General features: G+C 39.7%; 1 protein-coding gene across 1 annotated transcript in view; it reads right to left on the reverse strand.

Moving 5' to 3' along the window:
* LIPM (lipase, family member M) overlaps positions 1 to 18,122 on the reverse strand; it is a 21,782-nt gene continuing 3,660 nt past the window's right edge. Inside the window, exons 2-9 of the mRNA XM_008593991.1 lie at positions 15,562 to 15,679; positions 10,327 to 10,525; positions 9,331 to 9,440; positions 6,450 to 6,586; positions 6,171 to 6,317; positions 4,098 to 4,169; positions 3,104 to 3,175; positions 1 to 316 (exon numbers count right to left, since the gene is read on the reverse strand). Of these exons, the coding sequence (XP_008592213.1) occupies positions 47 to 316; positions 3,104 to 3,175; positions 4,098 to 4,169; positions 6,171 to 6,317; positions 6,450 to 6,586; positions 9,331 to 9,440; positions 10,327 to 10,525; positions 15,562 to 15,679 (1,125 nt within the window). The 3' untranslated portion in view covers positions 1 to 46. The remainder of the gene's footprint in view (positions 317 to 3,103; positions 3,176 to 4,097; positions 4,170 to 6,170; positions 6,318 to 6,449; positions 6,587 to 9,330; positions 9,441 to 10,326; positions 10,526 to 15,561; positions 15,680 to 18,122) is intronic.

Below are 18,122 nucleotides of genomic sequence, written 5' to 3' on the forward strand. Positions count from 1 at the left end.
CCCACCTTCCACGAGGTTGTTGCTAAGACTTGTCAACATAGACACTTCACAATATGACCTCGCACGTTCCCTGGGAAAGGTTGGTCTCTTCCTGCTTCATCAGATGTATGATTTCATTGTACATACGGTGAGGGGCGTCCAAACCCCAGATGAAATCCACATGAGCCCATTCAGGAATGTTCTTATGATAGATGAGGTTGGTCACTTCGGAGAGCAGGGTTTTCACATCTTCTGGATTTGAAAGCCAATCCTGACCTCCTGTCCACATTGCTGTAGGGACTGTCATGTCTCTAACATTGTACTTGACAGGAGTTGGCTATAGAAAAGAAATAGTTTTAAATTCTAGATAATATTTGGACTTCCAAACTCACAATTGACATTTCAAATAAACATAATGAGCATGCCATGTGTTGTGGTGGAAGGTGCATGAGCATTAAGCCATACAGAATTTAGAGTTTCTGTTCCAGCCTCAACTTTAAAGTAAAATTACTTCATGTTAATGAACCTCAGTTTCTTCATCTGTGAAATGAGAATAATATCTGTAATAACTTACTAGGTCAAGTGGAAAAACACATAAATTGCCTTGTATTTTAGATGTAAAATAATTTTTTTCTTTTCTATTAAATATTTTGCAAATAAATTGCTTTAAAAAGTAATGTCTCTGTTCTTTGAAAAGATAACTTTGCAAACATTTCATGAGGCAAGAATTAGAAATATGTTACAAAGGCAGAGGAACCTACTGGGAAGGCTCTGGATCCTTACTGAGACTATGTCATCCCAGGCAGCCCTTGAGCCAGGCCTAGCTTGACTGTATCTCCAAAAACATGAGGAAATAAATGAATTGGCTTATGACACTCAGGTGATTTGAATCAAGGGGAGGCAAAAGTTAAATACCTGCTCCAACCTTCATTACCTGCCTCCTCCCATCCAAATCACCCGGAAAAGGGTATGGAAGTATTCCTAATTCCTGGGAACTTCTCTTACTTAAGCAGTGCTAGTTAATTAGCCTGCTGCCTGGGCCCTTGAGATAAATCAGTACACAGAACTTTACATAGGAATGATGAAGCTCATTTCTTACTCAGAAAACCCACCATGATGCCTTGGCTCCAATCCTCAATGCCCTTATTTCTGTGGCTCCCTAAGAATGTGGAATTACAGCCTAATTTAGGTATGAAAGGTTAGAATAGTTTATGGTGCCAGTAATTTTTTTTTCTCATCTTGCAGGTGAACAGATTGAACTAAATGGTATGTATAGCTCTAAGTTGCTGTGATTCTATGACACTTTTTTGTGTGTTTGTTTTCCCTTTCATTACCATTTTCTGGTGCCTACTCTGCATGCATCACTTTCTGTACAACTAAATCCATTAAATGTCAATAAATTAAAACTATCTTAGAACTGGAATACTTGTAGAAGATGTATAAAGCATATGTACTTCACAGGGCCCGGTTTTCCAAAGCCTTGCAGTTTCAAATATTGACCTTGCAAAAAACAGGAAAATTTCCCCAGGCTATTAAGTCTCTGTTGTAAGATAAAGAGTTGTAACAGCAAGGCTGCTGGGTCAAAGACAGACCTAAGTTCCTGATTGATATGTAAAAATACTGGGAAATTGCTGTAAGAAGAGAATCTTTGCTAAGATCAAGCTTTTGTTGGTGGATCACTTGATTGCCTAATAGAATGTCATCTGACTTGTTTCACGGAAAGTTACCAGCCTATATTGTTAAACTGTAACCCCACCTATGTCTCTTGCTGTAACTTCCTGTGCTGGAGAATAAATACAGGAAGGGAACCCCAATCCGTGGTTAATTTCCCAAATGGAAGGAATGCCTCTCTCTTGAGGGTTCTGGGAGATTAACCACTTTGGGGCTTCTCACTGCTCAGAAGAGATGGGCTTTGAGTAATCCTTTGTGGCTCCGTCACCCAGGGGACAAGGGGTGACAAATCTGTGGGGGGCAAAGCAACAATGCTTTCTTTAAAGACATATTTTAGGACTTAATGAAGGATTTAAAAAGAAGTAGCTGACACCTGTGACTGAGAGTTTGCTATCCAGGGGCATTACACAGTCTGTTTAATTTCCTAGCATTTTATATCTAGATTGATGTGCAGTGGTGGATTTTAAGTGTGATGTGAAACTCTTCAGGAAAGATAAGACTGTCTAATCCACTCCCTCTAGCTTTGTTTGTATGGTAAATATTTATTTACATTCACACACATATGAACCAATATTTTTATTTTTATTATTTTTTTTCCTTTTTGTCTTTTTTCGTGACTGGCAACGGATCACAACCCTCAGTGTCGCGCCCGTACCGGACCGGGACCAGCAACGGGATCGCAACCCTTGGTGTTGCGCCCACACCTCGCTCAGCCAGTGAGCGGCCGGTCTGTATGTGGGATCCAAACCCTCAGCGGGAGCACCACCGCACTCCCAAGCGGCGCACTGTAGCAGTGCACCACCGGGCTGGCCCCTGAACCAATATTTTTAAGTGAAGATTTTATGCTCAAAAGAGCAGACCAAGCCAATTCTGATCCTTTACAATTTTATTTCTTAAATTTTATTCCATAAAGTTGGCTACATATTATCTTGGGCAATGTAATAACATTGCCACCCCTCTCTTCCCATTTTTTTAACTTGCAAATCACAGATTCATTAAAAGTGTGACTAGGGAGAACTCTTAAGGATTATCTAGTCCAATACTTTTTATTTTAAAGATAAAAAATTGAGGCCTTGAAGGATCAAAGCAGCTTACCCACTATCACAAAAGTCTACAGTGCGGAGGCAAGAATTATACAGTAATCCACACTTGCCATTAATGTTCTTTCTACTGTACCATGAAACAACCTGACCTTTATCATCTGCATTTGTTTTTTAAATCCTAAAAGCATCCTTCTAGTATCCGCCATAGACTACACTCTTCCCCAGACTAAGTCTACCCCATCTTGCCCCTGAGAAGCCCAGTGCCTTGTTCATAGAGACAGTTCACACTATTATTTTCTGCTTGAATTCTCATATTTCATTACCATCTCTAGAATAGAGTGTAGATATAACTTTCCTCTCACAGATTTCCAAAGGATATATTTTCAGCAGATGGTATTTGATTTTCTTACCTGATTGCCTTTCTCCAGATTTTTGGTCTCGCTCCCCCAGTCAAATGCCCGGAGTTCCCCAGAATTCACTGCCTAAAAGGAGATCAAAATTTGCAATTTACTAGGTACTCAAAGGTGTCACTGGGTGCAGGGATGGAGGTGGGGTGGTGGAAATCTGCTACCAAGTCTGCAGTTGTGAGGGAAGCAGAGAACAGAAGCTCAGCTGCTCCTCCATTCAGCTCTGGGGTAATCCTCAGGAATGTGGAAAAGCAAGAATGAGGCTCTTTTGGGGAGAAAGTTGGACTATGAAGTGCTTAGCTACCACATTATCAACTCCAGGAAGTATATTCCCAGTGCAATCAGTGTGGATGGGTATTCTGCACAGCTCCATACTCTGCATCTGCAATGGGAAAGCACCCCCAAAATTGTGCAATGCGGTGATCCTGGGAGATAGTGACCAAAATCTAATCCAACTCAGAATTCTTCTTTGGTTTTGATGATTCTCTCTCTCTCTCTCTCTCTGTCTCACACACACACACACACACACACACCACACACACACGACTTTCCCTCCTATGATTGCAGGTAAAGTTTAAGCTACAAAGAATTTCTGTGAAGATCTCTTTGGTTGGGCCATTAGGCCTCACCTTAGCATTTTTTGTTTCTACTTGACCATGCTGCCGAAGGAGCCTAAAAGGAGAATGTGGAAAAATAATTTTCTCTAGCCACATCGTTGAGGTGGCTAGAGACAGAGAACAGTCTCTCTCAAGCCATCTTAACTCACACTTTTAAAATCCACTAAAGATGTCCTTGGGTCACTCCAGTTCTCTCTTCCCATCTCCTGAAAAGTTTAAAGATCTACATCACATTCACAGTTGAAACAGCATTGACCAGCTCTCACTTTATCTCAGAATGAACGTGAAATAACTCCTGTGGTATCAAAAGGGCATCCTTTGACTATTCTAGACGAAATGTGCAAGGATCCTAAGCAAAGACCATAAATTCACATTCTTACCTGGCTCCAGTGTAGAATATTTTGCACAGATGTTCCAGCAGGATTGTGGGCAACATATACATTTGCTCGGCTCTGTAACAAAGCATGAGTGGTTTGTGGGACATGGAAAAGCTCATAAGATATGCATCTTGTCAAGATCAAATCTCCAGGATGTCAGACTAAGAAATACGAGCATTGTTCAATTATCAGCAATTATCTATGAAACAGTAATAGATACATGCACAAAAACAAAATGTCACTAAATGTATTCCTAGGTACCTATGTATAGGTTCTTATTAGAGAACTGACCATTTCTTTTAAAAAACTTTACCAGAGATATTTAGGATAAGCGTTCTAGAATTGGGCCTGTTTTCAAATCCTACCTCTGCTGCTTAATTTTTAAGTGAATTTGGGCAAGTTGTTTAATACACTAAATTGCAGTATACTGATCTGTAAAATGCAGATAATGATAACATTTGTCTCAAAGGCTTATCTCAGGAAATAAATTAGCCTGGAACATAATATGTGCTTATCAAATGGTAGCTATAAATCAAAAGAATTGATTTTAAAAAAAGAAGTTATCAGGAGTTAAAAACATATTCCCGCAGCCGCTGAGAGTGCTGATGGCAGACAGTCCTCCACTGTCATCCTGCTTTGTTAGTTTTTCAATTTAAAACTTATGAGTTGTTTATTTCTGGAACTTTCCATTTAATGTTTTCAGACCATGGTTGACCTCAGGTAACTGAAACCAAGGAAAGTTGAACTGTGGATAAGGGAGGACTAATGTAGTTCCTTAGAATTCTTAAAAAAAAAAATTTATTGAAACACATTTATTGTGCATATTATGGGGTACAGAGTTATGTTTCAATACGTGTATACAACGTTTGACAATCTATTAAGGGTAGTTAGCATAGTCACCATTGCAAAACTTAATCATTTCTTTGTGATGCACACATTTGGTCTCCTCTCTTCTAGTTATTTGGTAACATGCAGCAAATCATTGCTAATTATAGATTGCTGGGTTGACTGTACACAAATAAGACTTATTTTTCCTATCTAGCTGTAATTTTGTGTCCGTTACCAGCCTCTCACAATCCTCCTCCCTCTCCCCTTTCCCACCTCTAAGAAGCACAGTTCTCTCTCCTTTTAACAATTCAACTTTTTATTTACTTGTTTTTTTGTTTGTTTTGTTCTCTTTTTTAATTACCACATATGAGTGAGAACATGCAGTGTTGTTCTTTCTGTGCCTAACATTTCACTTAACATAATTTTCTCCAAGCTCATCCATGTTGCTGTGAATGGCAGAATTTCATTCTTTTTTATGTGTCAGCCTGCTTTGAGGATTGCCCCACTGCAGACAGAGGCCTTGCCCAGTGTCTCCGGTTACTGGTGTCGTCTGCATTAAACGAATGGTTGATATGGGGGTATAAAGACCCAGCCCCCTTCTCCTAATTTGAGACAACTCTCAGAGGTCATCCCATCTTCACAAATCCCTGTAGAATCAACTGAGGCTCCTGTTGGGACTGCATCACAGCTGGACTTTTTCATCTACTGAATCCCGTTTCCTTCTGTTCTCCACGTGTTATTCCAAGAGCAGAACCCCAAATCACTCTGCACATTAATTTCCATCTCAGAGTATGATTCTTGGGGAACCTACCCAGTGGCATTCACCAACTGGTAGGTATGCCTAAGCCAGATTGAAACTCCCAGACGTTTTATCAGAGGACTTAACCTCCAAACCAAAAGAACCCAAGTGGAGGGAAGAGGGTGGATGACGCATGGCAGTTCTCTCTGGTGACCACCAGGTTCTAATTACTTTTTTTCATATGTTAATTCACTGTAGTAAAGCTGCTTTCAGATCTCTTGCATTTATAAATGTGATTTAATATCTAGCAATAATGTGATTTAATATCTGCCCTTGCCTCAGCTGCGTGCTCAAATATTTCTCCCATTTCCTTACAATTTGGAGAGACTGAATTCCTGGGAGTACATCCTTTCTCTAAGTATTCACTGGGTTAGTGCTCTCTCAAGGAGTAAGACAATAACCCCCAGATTTGTGTTGGGGAACTAGGAGGTGACGAAGCTCTTACTTACCATATTCATATTGTTGGTGTTAAATCCTCCCAGAAGTAACAAGATATTGCTACAAATCTGATCAAAAATCACCTGGCCACAAAGGTAAATAACAAATTGCCTGAGAAATCTGGTCTGGTACAGAAATTCCTTTTTGCCAAACAATCCCTGTAAAAGTGTAAGAACAGTAGTCATTGCATGATAGAAAAGAAGTGGCTCTAATTTAAAAGGATATATTTTAGGAAACTGGGCTGAAAGACTCTTTTATGTACATATGGAATTTTCTGAGGAGTCACATACCTTGATCATCATATCAGGCAGCAACAAAAATCTGGTCCCAGGGCTTTTTGCATATTTAACAGTGGCTATGGGTGCTAAAGCAAAATACATTTTGATTTTCTGAGCCAGCTCTGGCATGGTAGAAAATGCAATAAAGCCTGCAACAGAATAAATATGTCAGTATGAATAATGAATATCTAGAACTCATAAAATGTGTATTTTACTTTTATCAAGATATTTCAATAATTATGTGTGATTGTGTCTTAACTCTCATAAAAATATAAGATCCCTGGGGTCAGGGGGAAGAGCAAAAACTCCTCTCCTCTGTGTTCCCTATGACACCTAGCATACGAGGGCACTTCAAAAAGTTTATGGAAAGGTTTGTATTATCTTTTAATCCTATTTTTTTCACTAACTTTTTGAAGAACCCTTGAATTTGCTTTCAAGTAGTAGGTTCTCATTGAATTAAACTATTAAATACAATAATATTGACTGAGAAAAAATATATATTGAGAGGTAACTATAAGCTAGATATTTTACTGGGGACTTTTATGGTTCTTACCTCATTTAATTCCCAGAATCTTGTGAGTAGAAATTGAGAATTAGAGAAATCACCTTGTTTGATAAGTATGTTCTATAACAAAGGGCATCAAGGATTGCAGGGTTTCTGCTGCTTTTCCTTCATCCCTAACTTTTCTGGAACCCAAATTGTAGCCTAGACTGGTAGATAAGTTGTCTAGTGATCTGGTTTCTAATTCTCATTCCTGCCATGGACTTGGTATGAGACCCTGGTTCAATCAGTCTGTGCAAGTCAGTGACCAGGGGCTCTGGGCCGTATGTAGTTTAGTCTCTACCAATCTGGTTTGCCATGAGTCTCGGACTCATTCCTTAAGGTGTGTTTGCTAGGGCTGAGTAATTTGCAGGAGAGATTTAAGTAATTTGATACACATCAGGCTTCCCTAGAAAATGTTGGACCTACACAAATGTTGGACATCCCTTTCCAGTAGTGGCTTCTATTCCCTTGAAATTTCTCAGAGCAAGTACTTTATTTTCCTTACTTCTTGAAGAGAGAGCCTACACCTGAGGAAATTCAGGGAGAGTTAAATTGGCCACTCTCTGTGAGATAAAGAGTTTAGCAAAAGGTGAACTCATGGCTCGGTGGCAACATTTAATCATCACTGTAAGCTTTTGCAGAATCAAATTACCTGGCAAGTCAGTATCCATGGCCAAAGTGAGGTCTCAGAAACCAAATGGCTTAAGACCGGCTCCGCGGTGTATTGTTGAATCAAGGGAACAACACGCATCCTTTGAGTTAACTAAAAGCTGGCTGAGGTCTCCCTACTGTTGACCTGAATTCACAATGCTTTCAGGATGACAACAGGTTTTAGAGATCATCTATGGCTGTTTTTTGAAGGATTTGACATAAGAATCCTCAATAACTCTGGAGGTGGCAATAAGACTCTAGAAGTTGAGGAATGTGTGAATATAATTCCTATTTACAGAACTCATTGTTTAGTAGTTATGTGGCATGTGCACTGAGTACATGGGAACAGGTCCTGGCTTTGTGGCCTACTGTGTAAGTAACTGTGGTCAGGCTCTGTCACTAAGCTACAACTTTTTTTTATCTGTCAAATAGTGATACAAATCTTTACTGCATATTCTTGTGTGGGGATGAAGCAAAATGATGTATATAAAAGTACTTCCAAAAGTTCATGGAAAAGCATAATTAAAAGATAATACGAATCTTTCCATGAACTTTCTGAAGACCCCTCGTGTATAAAGGCTGGTAGGTACTAGGTGTTCATAAGAAGCAATCAGTACTATTAGAAAGGCTGGGATGATATATAATAATGATATTAAACCACAGACACCAAAGGGGGCAAAAAAATTTAAATTATTTACAAAACTTCATATTTCCATACTAATGAGTGTAAATCCTGTTGAGATAGCTAGACACAGCTGTGCTAGTCCAAGAATAAATATTTCTTCTGGTAAGTGTCTCCTTGTCTCCTACACTTGTCTCCTACACTGCCCTTAACTAGCCTTTAACTTATGGTTTGGCCTCAGGGCAAAGGTAAAGAGCTCTTGTGAGCCCCAGAGGGCCTCTCCTCATGGCACACATAGTGCCTCTCATGATCTTCCTTTCTCCTAATCTAAGCCAAGTACACTTTTCCTACTGGCTTTATTCTGATATTGGGCTAGGACAGCCACAGTCTCCACTCCCATCTCCACAGGTAAGTGATCTGTACTCTGCACAGGGCCATGAGTTAAGGTGGCTCACAAATTCATCAAAAGTGAAAGGACACCAGCACATAATTCCAGACACTGGCATTAGAAGAAAAAGAGAAAGACTTGAGTAAAAACCCTATCAGATCTGTTTATAGTATGATGATAATGCTTACTGTTTATTGATTGCCTATTATGTGGCAGACACTGAACTCAGGGCTCCATTCATTCAACCCATTTATGGAGTGTGTACTGTGTGCCAGGAACTGCTTTTATAGATGTGTGTTAGACTAAACCCCTGTCTTCACAGAGCTTACATAATTTATCATATTGAATAGTCCAAACAAACACCTCTAACACCCTTAAGAGGGAGTTATTCCCATTTTATAGATGAAGAAACTGAGACCAGGGGTTTAAATAACTTTCTTAAGGATATTTATCTAAGGGGTGGCAGAGACAGTACTGAATCCACATCCGTCTGACTCCAAAGCCCTCGCTGTTTCTGCTATACCAGAGGGCTCCTTCAATTCAGTCCCTTTTTCCCTTGGCCCTTTGAGTCACTGAAGAAGATAAGGCCAAATCTGAGAGAATTGCGAGGTGACCGATTCCAGGCACATTTCATGCCATGTGCTCACATTTCTTCTGAGTATACAAACCTGCTTTCCTTTGAACCTACCCATGGTGGTGCCCTGTGAGTAGCCGATATAATAGATCTTTTCCTGGCCCGTTTTCTGCAAAATAAAGTTTATAACTGCAGGAAGGTCAAACCTAGCCATCTCATCATAACTACAAGGGGAAAAGACAAAGTTATATGAAAAATTACAATCGAAAACAAACACAATCACTCCCCTCCCCTCTGAGTTTACAAACAAGCCCTTGAGTTGTCAACCCCAACAGATTGTTACTGTGCCCCTCACAACTCAGCACAGACTTGTTTCAAGCCTCTGATGTATGGATGTCTCTTGGGTCACAGGCTGTCAGCAAGCCACCGTTTTGTACATAGAGTTATCACAGAGTGATAATCATCTTCAGCAAATATTCACTGAACATGTGATCCACCTCCTAGTGGAGGTGTCCTGTACACTGTTAGCAGAATGGCACAGGCCATGCAAATGCATTTATAGGAAAAGTACTAAAGATGCTGCAGGAACCCTTTTTTGATGGGTATAAAGAGCAGGTTGAAAGTTCACGGGCAATTTAAATAAAAACATTAAAAATCTTTTGTAAGAGAATGAGAGATGTGTTAGTTAAATTGATGGTCCCTGAGGCTTGATAGTTTCTCTCTCTGTCTCTCTCTTTTTTTTTTTTCCCCCAATGCTGCCTGGTCTCCTTCTGGAGTACAAACCCTTGTCATCACTCACTGAAGAGTTAGTCCCAGGACACCCACCTATAAGGAAATGGACTTACACTTCTCTCATTCCAACCTCAGTCACCTGCCACCACCACCATTCTTACCCCATTAGCCCATCCCAAACTTCTACTTACGGAATCCAATATTCCCCACTACTTCCCCCAAAGAATCAATAGTTAGTTAAGAAAATTTGGAGATACTATGTTAGGATATTGAAGACCCAACCAAAATAAAATTAAACGAGTATTAGAAGCCATAATCCTTTACCCAGTTCTCTGAAAGATATCCACGTCTACCTCCATTCTCAAGATTTTCATATACCTGAAAGCCCAGAACTCATCTTGGTCTATGGAGAGGTTCTTGTGTTTCCGAGACCAGGTGTTTCCCCTGCTGTTTCCCATCCACACGTCAAAACCAGCATCTGCCAGAATGAAGCCCAAGCTATTGTTGGGCAGGTTGGAAATCCAGTTGCTGGCATCTCCAACCAGGCCATGCTGCAGTAACACCACAGGCCTGGAACCTGCAAAAAGGAGAAAATTTCCACTGTGTGAAATGTTCTCTACCGTTCTCGCTATCCACTAAGTGCAAGGGCTTCCAAGTCAGACACATCTATATTCAAATCTTGATTCAGCTGCTTGCTAGCTTGATTATCTTAGTCAGTTATTTAATCTTTTTGTGTCTTGATTTCCTCATCAGTAAAATGGGATTTTTGTTATGATTAAATGAAATAGAACACAAGGAAAAGACAGCATATCTGGCACAAAGGAAGAATCTATGAAGTTTGGTTTTGTTGTTTGTTTTGTGTAATTATTACTACTGGACTTGTCTGGGCTCCTCAGAAAATATCGGAAGTGCCCGGGCAATAGTATAGTATAATGACTAAGATATATATAGCATATATATAATGGTCTAATGAGTAATGGACCTTCATGTCAAAAACAATGGCAAGCCAGCTTGAAGGAGCTCCCACTTTTCAAATACAGGAAAATCTGAGCATTAAAATAAATAATTATAGAATGAATTCTATCCCATTGAATAAATTAAGAATGCTACAGTCCATACAGATGTCAATAAATAAATGAACAAACAAATAATTAAGGAAGAAGGAAAATCTCGTTTACAGTATAATGCCAATTAATAGATACAGATAGATTCAAATCACCAATGAATGCTAAAATTAGTGGGTGAAAGTTGGAAGACAAACAGGATATTTATATATCCTAAAAGTACCTCCCCACAAATTATTTATTCATCAGAAAGGAAAAAGTGATAACATTATAGTAGAAAAGCCTGGCAGAGACCCCCTTAACAAAATCATCAAGGTTAACATCAGCAGTATCAGAACAAGCCAACATCATGTGCTTTATAACATGATGTACCGAGGATACAACTTCACTTCTGTGTCATTCCTGCCAGAAGTGTGTAACCTGAATCACATCAGGAAGAAACTTCACACTTGATCTTAGCCAAAAGGCTGAGAAGCAACCATGAAGACATCAGAAAAACAAATTAAGTTACCTTTCCAACACTCTTCAGAAGTGGCAAGGTCAAAAAAGACAGAAAAACTGTCCAGTTTGCAAAGGAGACAGACATGACAACCAAACGTGGTACATGATCCTGGATTTGATTATTGACCAGGGGGAGGAAAAACATCTATAAAGGACTTTGGGATCATTGAGAAAATTTTAATACAGACTATGTTAGTTTCCTATTTTTGATAAATATATTGTAGTTATGGAAGAGACTATCCTTGTTCTTAGGAAATACCCACTGGAGTATTTAAGGGTAAATAGGCAGGATGTCTCAAATCTGCTATCAGAGGTTTTGGAAAAAATAATGATACATGTAGGGGTGGGAGAGATGGAGAGAAGGTGATAAAATAAATGGAGGCCAAATGTAAACACTAGGTGAATCAGGGTAGAGGTCATATGGCAGTTCCTTGTACTATTCCCAGAACTTTTCTGTAAGTTTGAAATTTATCAAAATAAAAAGTTATCAAAATAGCATGGGATAAAAAAGGATTAAAGGATTTATAAATTCTAATGTGTTAAATAAATTAAGCTATACACACCATTTTTGACATCAGCAAAATAAAAAGTTATCAAAATAGCATGAGGATAAAAAAGGATTAAGGGATTTATAAATTCTAATGTGTTAAATAAATTAAGCTATACACACCATTTTTGACATCAGCAAATATTACTGAAAGATTGATAAAATGCTGAACTACTAGGAAGGAAGAACACCGTGGCCCTGATAGGACTTGTGAGAATTAAATCTGCTACTGGATGCAATGTCCATTACCACAGTACCCGGCTCAGAGGAAGCCTGTAGTAAAGAGCAGCTTTACTGCTGCTGCTGTCGTGGTTATTGCTATGACTCTCGGAGGTAAGAGATTTTCTGAGCTTCAGTGTCCCCATTAGCAAAATGAGGATACAATCTCCCACCTCACAGGGTTTTGGGGGATTAAATGAGGCACTGTGCGTCATGCATTCAGTGTGCTGCCTGACCTCTTATCAGATGGGAAGCTCTAGTTATGATTGTTATAAAGGGGTACGGAATCTGTACGCAGTCTCCCTATATGACAAAAGCCTTTCTACAACAAACTCATCCCAGCATCTGCACAGTCTTCATGAATTTCATTTTCCTCATTTTGCCCCTCTGGGGAGAGAACACATAGTCACTGAGGACTGCCCGTGCAGGGCCAGGACAAAGGACCTCGGTGTTATTTGAGGTCTTCTGTGATGTCTGGTCATTTAGTCAACCCTCTCAACCCTCAGGGAGGTGACCTCAGTTATGTTGATTGATACTCTCCTTTGGAGTCTTTAGGACATTTCCCATGGCTGAGGTCAGTGTGGCCCTACTTAGCGGTACAGTTTGTACTTGTGGATGACCTAGTGAGAGGCCTGGCTTCCTTATATCATTTCACAAGTCCCCTAGAGTCGTGGGCTTTCTGTTTATTTATTTATTTTCCCTTTGTGTACACATTTAGTCTTATTGTAACAAAGCAACTTGTGGGCCGGCCCGGTGGCGCATTGCTACAGTGCGCCGCTTGGGAGCATGGTGGCCCTCCCACCAAGGGTTCGGATCCCACATACAGACCAGTTCCCGCTCACTGGCTGAGTGAGGTGTGGGAGCAACACCGAGGGTTGCAATCCCGTTGCCGGACACGGAAAAAGACAAAAAGGAAAAAAAAAAAAAAAAGCAACTTGTACACTTTTAACGTTTAAAACTGAGCCTCATCCTTCCTTTCCAGTGAAACAGAAAGAAAATTTAAAAATAAACAGGAACTAAATTACAGTGGAGAATGTCAATTCCAAATAAGATCCTACAGGCTCTGCTGATTCTCCCATTGAGTGGCAGGGCTCAAGCCATCATTAGGAGAGAATTTTATTTTAAAAGTGTCATCTTAAACTGCAAGGATGTCTATTAAACATCACAATTAAACATGATGGGCTTCTATTTAAATTACAGACACAGAGTGTGTGAGTGATTCTCCCATTGAGTGGCAGGGCTCAAGCCATCATTAGGAGAGAATTTTATTTTAAAAGTGTCATCTTAAACTGCAAGGATGTCCATTAAACATCACAATTAAACATGATGGGCTTCTATTTAAATTACAGACACAGAGTGTGTGAGGGTTACATTGGATGGCCCGGTCTGTTTTCTCTCTTGATGTAAATATTGAAGCCAACTATAATTATTTAATGAAGATTAAAAGGATTTTATCACAAGCTATAAGCTTCAGTAAACTTTTTCAGTTGTTTTCAGTATGATTTCATCGGCTCTCTTTTTGAAGAGATGGTGAAAAATCTTTTTTCCTCTGCAGTGGGAGATCGCCTCCTTGAAGAGGTGAATGGAGGCTGCAGGAACAGCATCAGCCACTAGAGGGGAGTGTTCTGCACCGCCTGGACCAAAAGGCTTATTGAGCCCCAAACGCCTGGGCAATGAGCGAACAGTCTAAGTAGACAGGATGGGAGAAAACAAACTCATCTGTGAATAGAGGGTGCAGGTGAACTTTCAGCTTAGTCATTGCTGCAGTCACTCGACTGCTTGGAAGAGTAGTGCCTCCCTCTTACCCCCAGGATTCATGGAGCTTAGTGGAAAGTTCTTTCTGTGTCCCCAATATTCATTTATAAAAAATTTGTTATTCATTTTACAAATATTTATTAGCTCTTAGAATGTGCTTGGCACTCTTTTAGCCACTGGATATAGCCTTGAACAAAATTGATGAAGCTCCTGTTCCCATTGAGCTTACACTCTGGTTGGGGGAAGACAGGCAATAGAGAAGCAAATATCTATCATATCAGATTGTGGTAAGTGCTTCAAGGAAGAGCAAGCAGGGCAAGGGGCTAGCCCTCAATAGGTAGCAGGGGGTTGCTATTTAGAACAGGGTGGTCAGGGAAGGACTCTTAGGCCTGAAAGAAGGGCCAAGGCAAGCTGCATAGATATCTGATGAAACCGTGGTCAGAAAGAGAGCTGAAAGTTCACAGGCACTGAAGTGGGAGCATGCTGGATGTATATAAGATAAAACACAGCTGGGAAGCAAAAAAGGAGCTGATTTTTAAAAAGCTACACCAGCACAAATTGAAATAAAAGAGAACCCCAAAGCTTTTGTAAACCAAAGCCCAGTAGCATTTGCCCAATATTTTCTGGTCCTAATTAAAACATGGGCTATAATGGCAGACCTATCTTGATTTGAGTGCAGGTTTTGCAACTCACCAGCAGGTACTGACACAGACTTTCTGGGTGAGTTACTTAACCTTTGTGAGTGGTAGTTTCTTAGGGTTATTGTGAAATTAAATGAGAGTAATGCAAATAAAACACTTAGCATTGCACTTGGCATATAGAAAGAACATAAGAAATTATATTATCTGTATACATGACAGACAATGTAGTTGCTGCTATAGACATAGAGTATTAAAAGGGATAGAGCAAAATATAGGTGGGCAATAGACATACTTCATTGAATAATGAAGATTAATTTTTTAAAAGACAGAAATAGCTGAAAATCTCCTACACAAAAAATGGAAATACAAACTATCAAAATATATATCAAATATTAAAAATGTGCAAATAGAGCCTGGTTCTTAAAAATTTCTAGTGAAAACCTAGGCAACATCTTAAATATTTAAAGAGCTCTTTGGTTGGGGAATACCATGTGCAGGGGTGAGCATTGGGTGCCATATTGGAGTTTGCATTCTTCAAGAGCAGGAGTTGGTGTGGTTTGTTCAAGGAATCATCAGTGAATGTTCTAGAATATCTATATAGGCTTAATAATGAGTTAAATTCTAGAAGGGATCAAGAAATGGACTTCTCTTGAGGATGCTTTTTGAAAAGCAAATATGGTATGTTTATTTGAGATAATTGACAATGGTGGGGTGGGGTCAGGTGGTGGTGATGAAGATTATGGGGGAACTGACACCATCCTTTGACCTGAACAATGGACCCTAGTCTGTACTAAGAACCCAGACTCTCTTCTACACAGTCAAATCACAACAAAGTCATGACTGCAGGGGAGAGTGCCATGCCGGGGTGACATAGTGTGAACCATACCTGTCTTCTCAAGTTGCATCAGGCCTTGAGGAATTCTGTTAACAGAAAGGATATACCCATCTTCGGTCGTGACTTCATACTCCTCACAGGGATAGCCTTGATGTTGAATGATTTCGCTCTATGGAAAAACACAATTTCTTTTCTGTTCAGTTTGATATGACTGTATTCTCAATGACCCATAAGTAAGAGTATATTTCTTAATGTTGTGAGATGTATGCAAAAAAGTCCTTGATTTTCCTTAATCATGTTACCTTAGAAAAATGAGCCAACCCTTTCCAGTTCTCACTTTCTTTATCTTTAATATGTAGACTGGGCTAGAATGAAGGTTCTCAAAGTGTAGACCCTGGCCAAAAGCATCAGCATCAAAAGTTAGAATGCAAATTATCAGGTTTCCACCAAACCCACTGAATCAGGAACTCTGAGGACAAGGCCCAGCAATTTGTGTATCAACAAGCTGTTTAGGGAGCTCTGATGCCCTCCAACGTTTGAGAACCACTGGACCAGGACACTGATTTCAAAACCTGTGTGTGCATCAGAATCATTCGGGGCACTTCGACATACAGATTCTTGGTCCCATTTCAGGTCAGAGGTCAGGTGACTCTAATACAGCCAGTGGGGCACCTGTTCCAGGACAACTTATGAGAATCCCGGGCTGTGCATTCTTTAAGGTTCTTCCAGTTCTAAATTACAGTTGTAAAACTGCAGACTCTAGAGTGGTAATTCTTAACATTTTGAGGTTGAAGATCCCTCAGTGAATTTGAGGAGAAATATAAAAATGGGTATACACATGGACACACAAACACATTTTTGCATGTAATTGCAGGCGTTTCAGATTTTTTGTTACCTTTATATGGACCCCTGGTTAAGAATCCCTGCTCTGTACAGTTGTTAAACGTAGAAACTCTTTGGAAAACATGAAGGTACAAAGGTCTTCTAAGCATCCTCCCTATTCTTACCCTCCGTCATCACCTGGGGAAGGAGAAAGCTATTTCAATCAGGCACTGCTCTAAACAGAGCAAGAGCAGAACACCAGATGCCAAATCCCCAGTGCAGAATGTAGGGCAAAGGAGCATAGTTGTTAAGAGAAAGTTCCTGGGGTCCCACTGCTTGAGCTTTTTGGGGTTTTTTTTTTTTGGTTGTTGTTTTTGTTTTTGGTGGATGGTCACGTGGGGATCCGAGCTGTGCAGAATGTAGGGCAAAGGAGCATAGTTGTTAAGAGAAAGTTCCTGGGGTCCCACTGCTTGAGCTTTTGGGGGGTTTTTTTTTTTTGGTTGTTGTTTTTGTTTTTGGTGGATGGTCACGTGGGGATCCGAGCCCTTGACCTTAGTGTTGTAACACCACGCTGTAACCAACTGAGCTCTAACCAACTGGCCAGCCCAAGATTTAATCCAGACTCTAACACTAATACATTTAATAGCTGTATGACTTTGGGTAATTAAGTTAAACTGTCCCTATTCCTCAGTTTATTCATCTGTAAATTAGGGATGTCAGTGGTTCATATTCCATAGGATTGTTGCAAGGAATGTAAAAGATGATGCACATGTAATACAAATATAATGCTTGACACATAGTAGGTACTCAATGAGCATTAGCTTCTACTGTAATTAAAACCCCGATAATCTTATGGAATAGAGAGATTGTGTGTGTGTGCATGTGTGTGTGTGTGTGTGTGTGTGTGTAGTACCATTGTATACTTAACCTTGAGAAATTTATAGACTAGTAGTTCTCAAACTTCAGCACACATCAGAATTACATAGAAGTCGTGTTAAAATGCAAATTCCTGAACCCCACTTTTAGAGTCTCTGATTCAGTAAGTCTGGGGTGGAACCAAAGAACTGACATGTCTAACAAGTTCCCAGGTGATACTGCTGCTGCTAGTCTGGGGACTATCCTTCAAGAACCATTGTTGTTGACTATTTGGGGAAATAAGATAAGTATATAAAACATGAGAATGGAGGACCTCTGATAATTGGGGTTTTTGTTTCGTGTGTGGGTATATATGTAACATGTCAAATGAAAGATAATGAATGTGAGTGAGGAAAGGAACAAAGGAATTCTGAGCAGGGACAGCACCAGGAGCAGGGCTAGTTGGGCAATGTCTTGTAGAGAAAGGAGAATTTGAACTGGGACTTATGGATTGAGAATGAGTTGCACAAAAAAGCCAACGAGGCAGGGATAGGGGCATGGACATCCCAGAAGGAAAGAGCTACAACCACAGTGAACATTGTGTACAGGTGACAGGTGGTCACCAGACTATACTCAGCAGGAGAGTTTACTCAAGATAGTAGTAGGACATAAATCTGTGGGCATAAAAATATAGGCCCAATGCATTCTAAAGGGTAAGTAAGGTATTGCTTATGAGCTTGCAAATTTGTATAACTATTTTGAAGGCAGTTTATCAATATATTTATTTTAAAACCATTAGTATCTAACTTTTTAACTTTTTTGTAATTTGACAAACAATAATTTTATTTAATATTCAATTTTTAGTCCCATTGTCTATTCCTGAAAATGAAAATTAAGGAAAAAATTAGAGATCTGCATTAAAACATACCTACAAG

The sequence above is a fragment of the Galeopterus variegatus genome, unplaced genomic scaffold (genome assembly GCF_000696425.1).
Source record: "Galeopterus variegatus unplaced genomic scaffold, G_variegatus-3.0.2 Scaffold9953, whole genome shotgun sequence".
Lineage (NCBI taxonomy): Eukaryota > Metazoa > Chordata > Mammalia > Dermoptera > Cynocephalidae > Galeopterus > Galeopterus variegatus.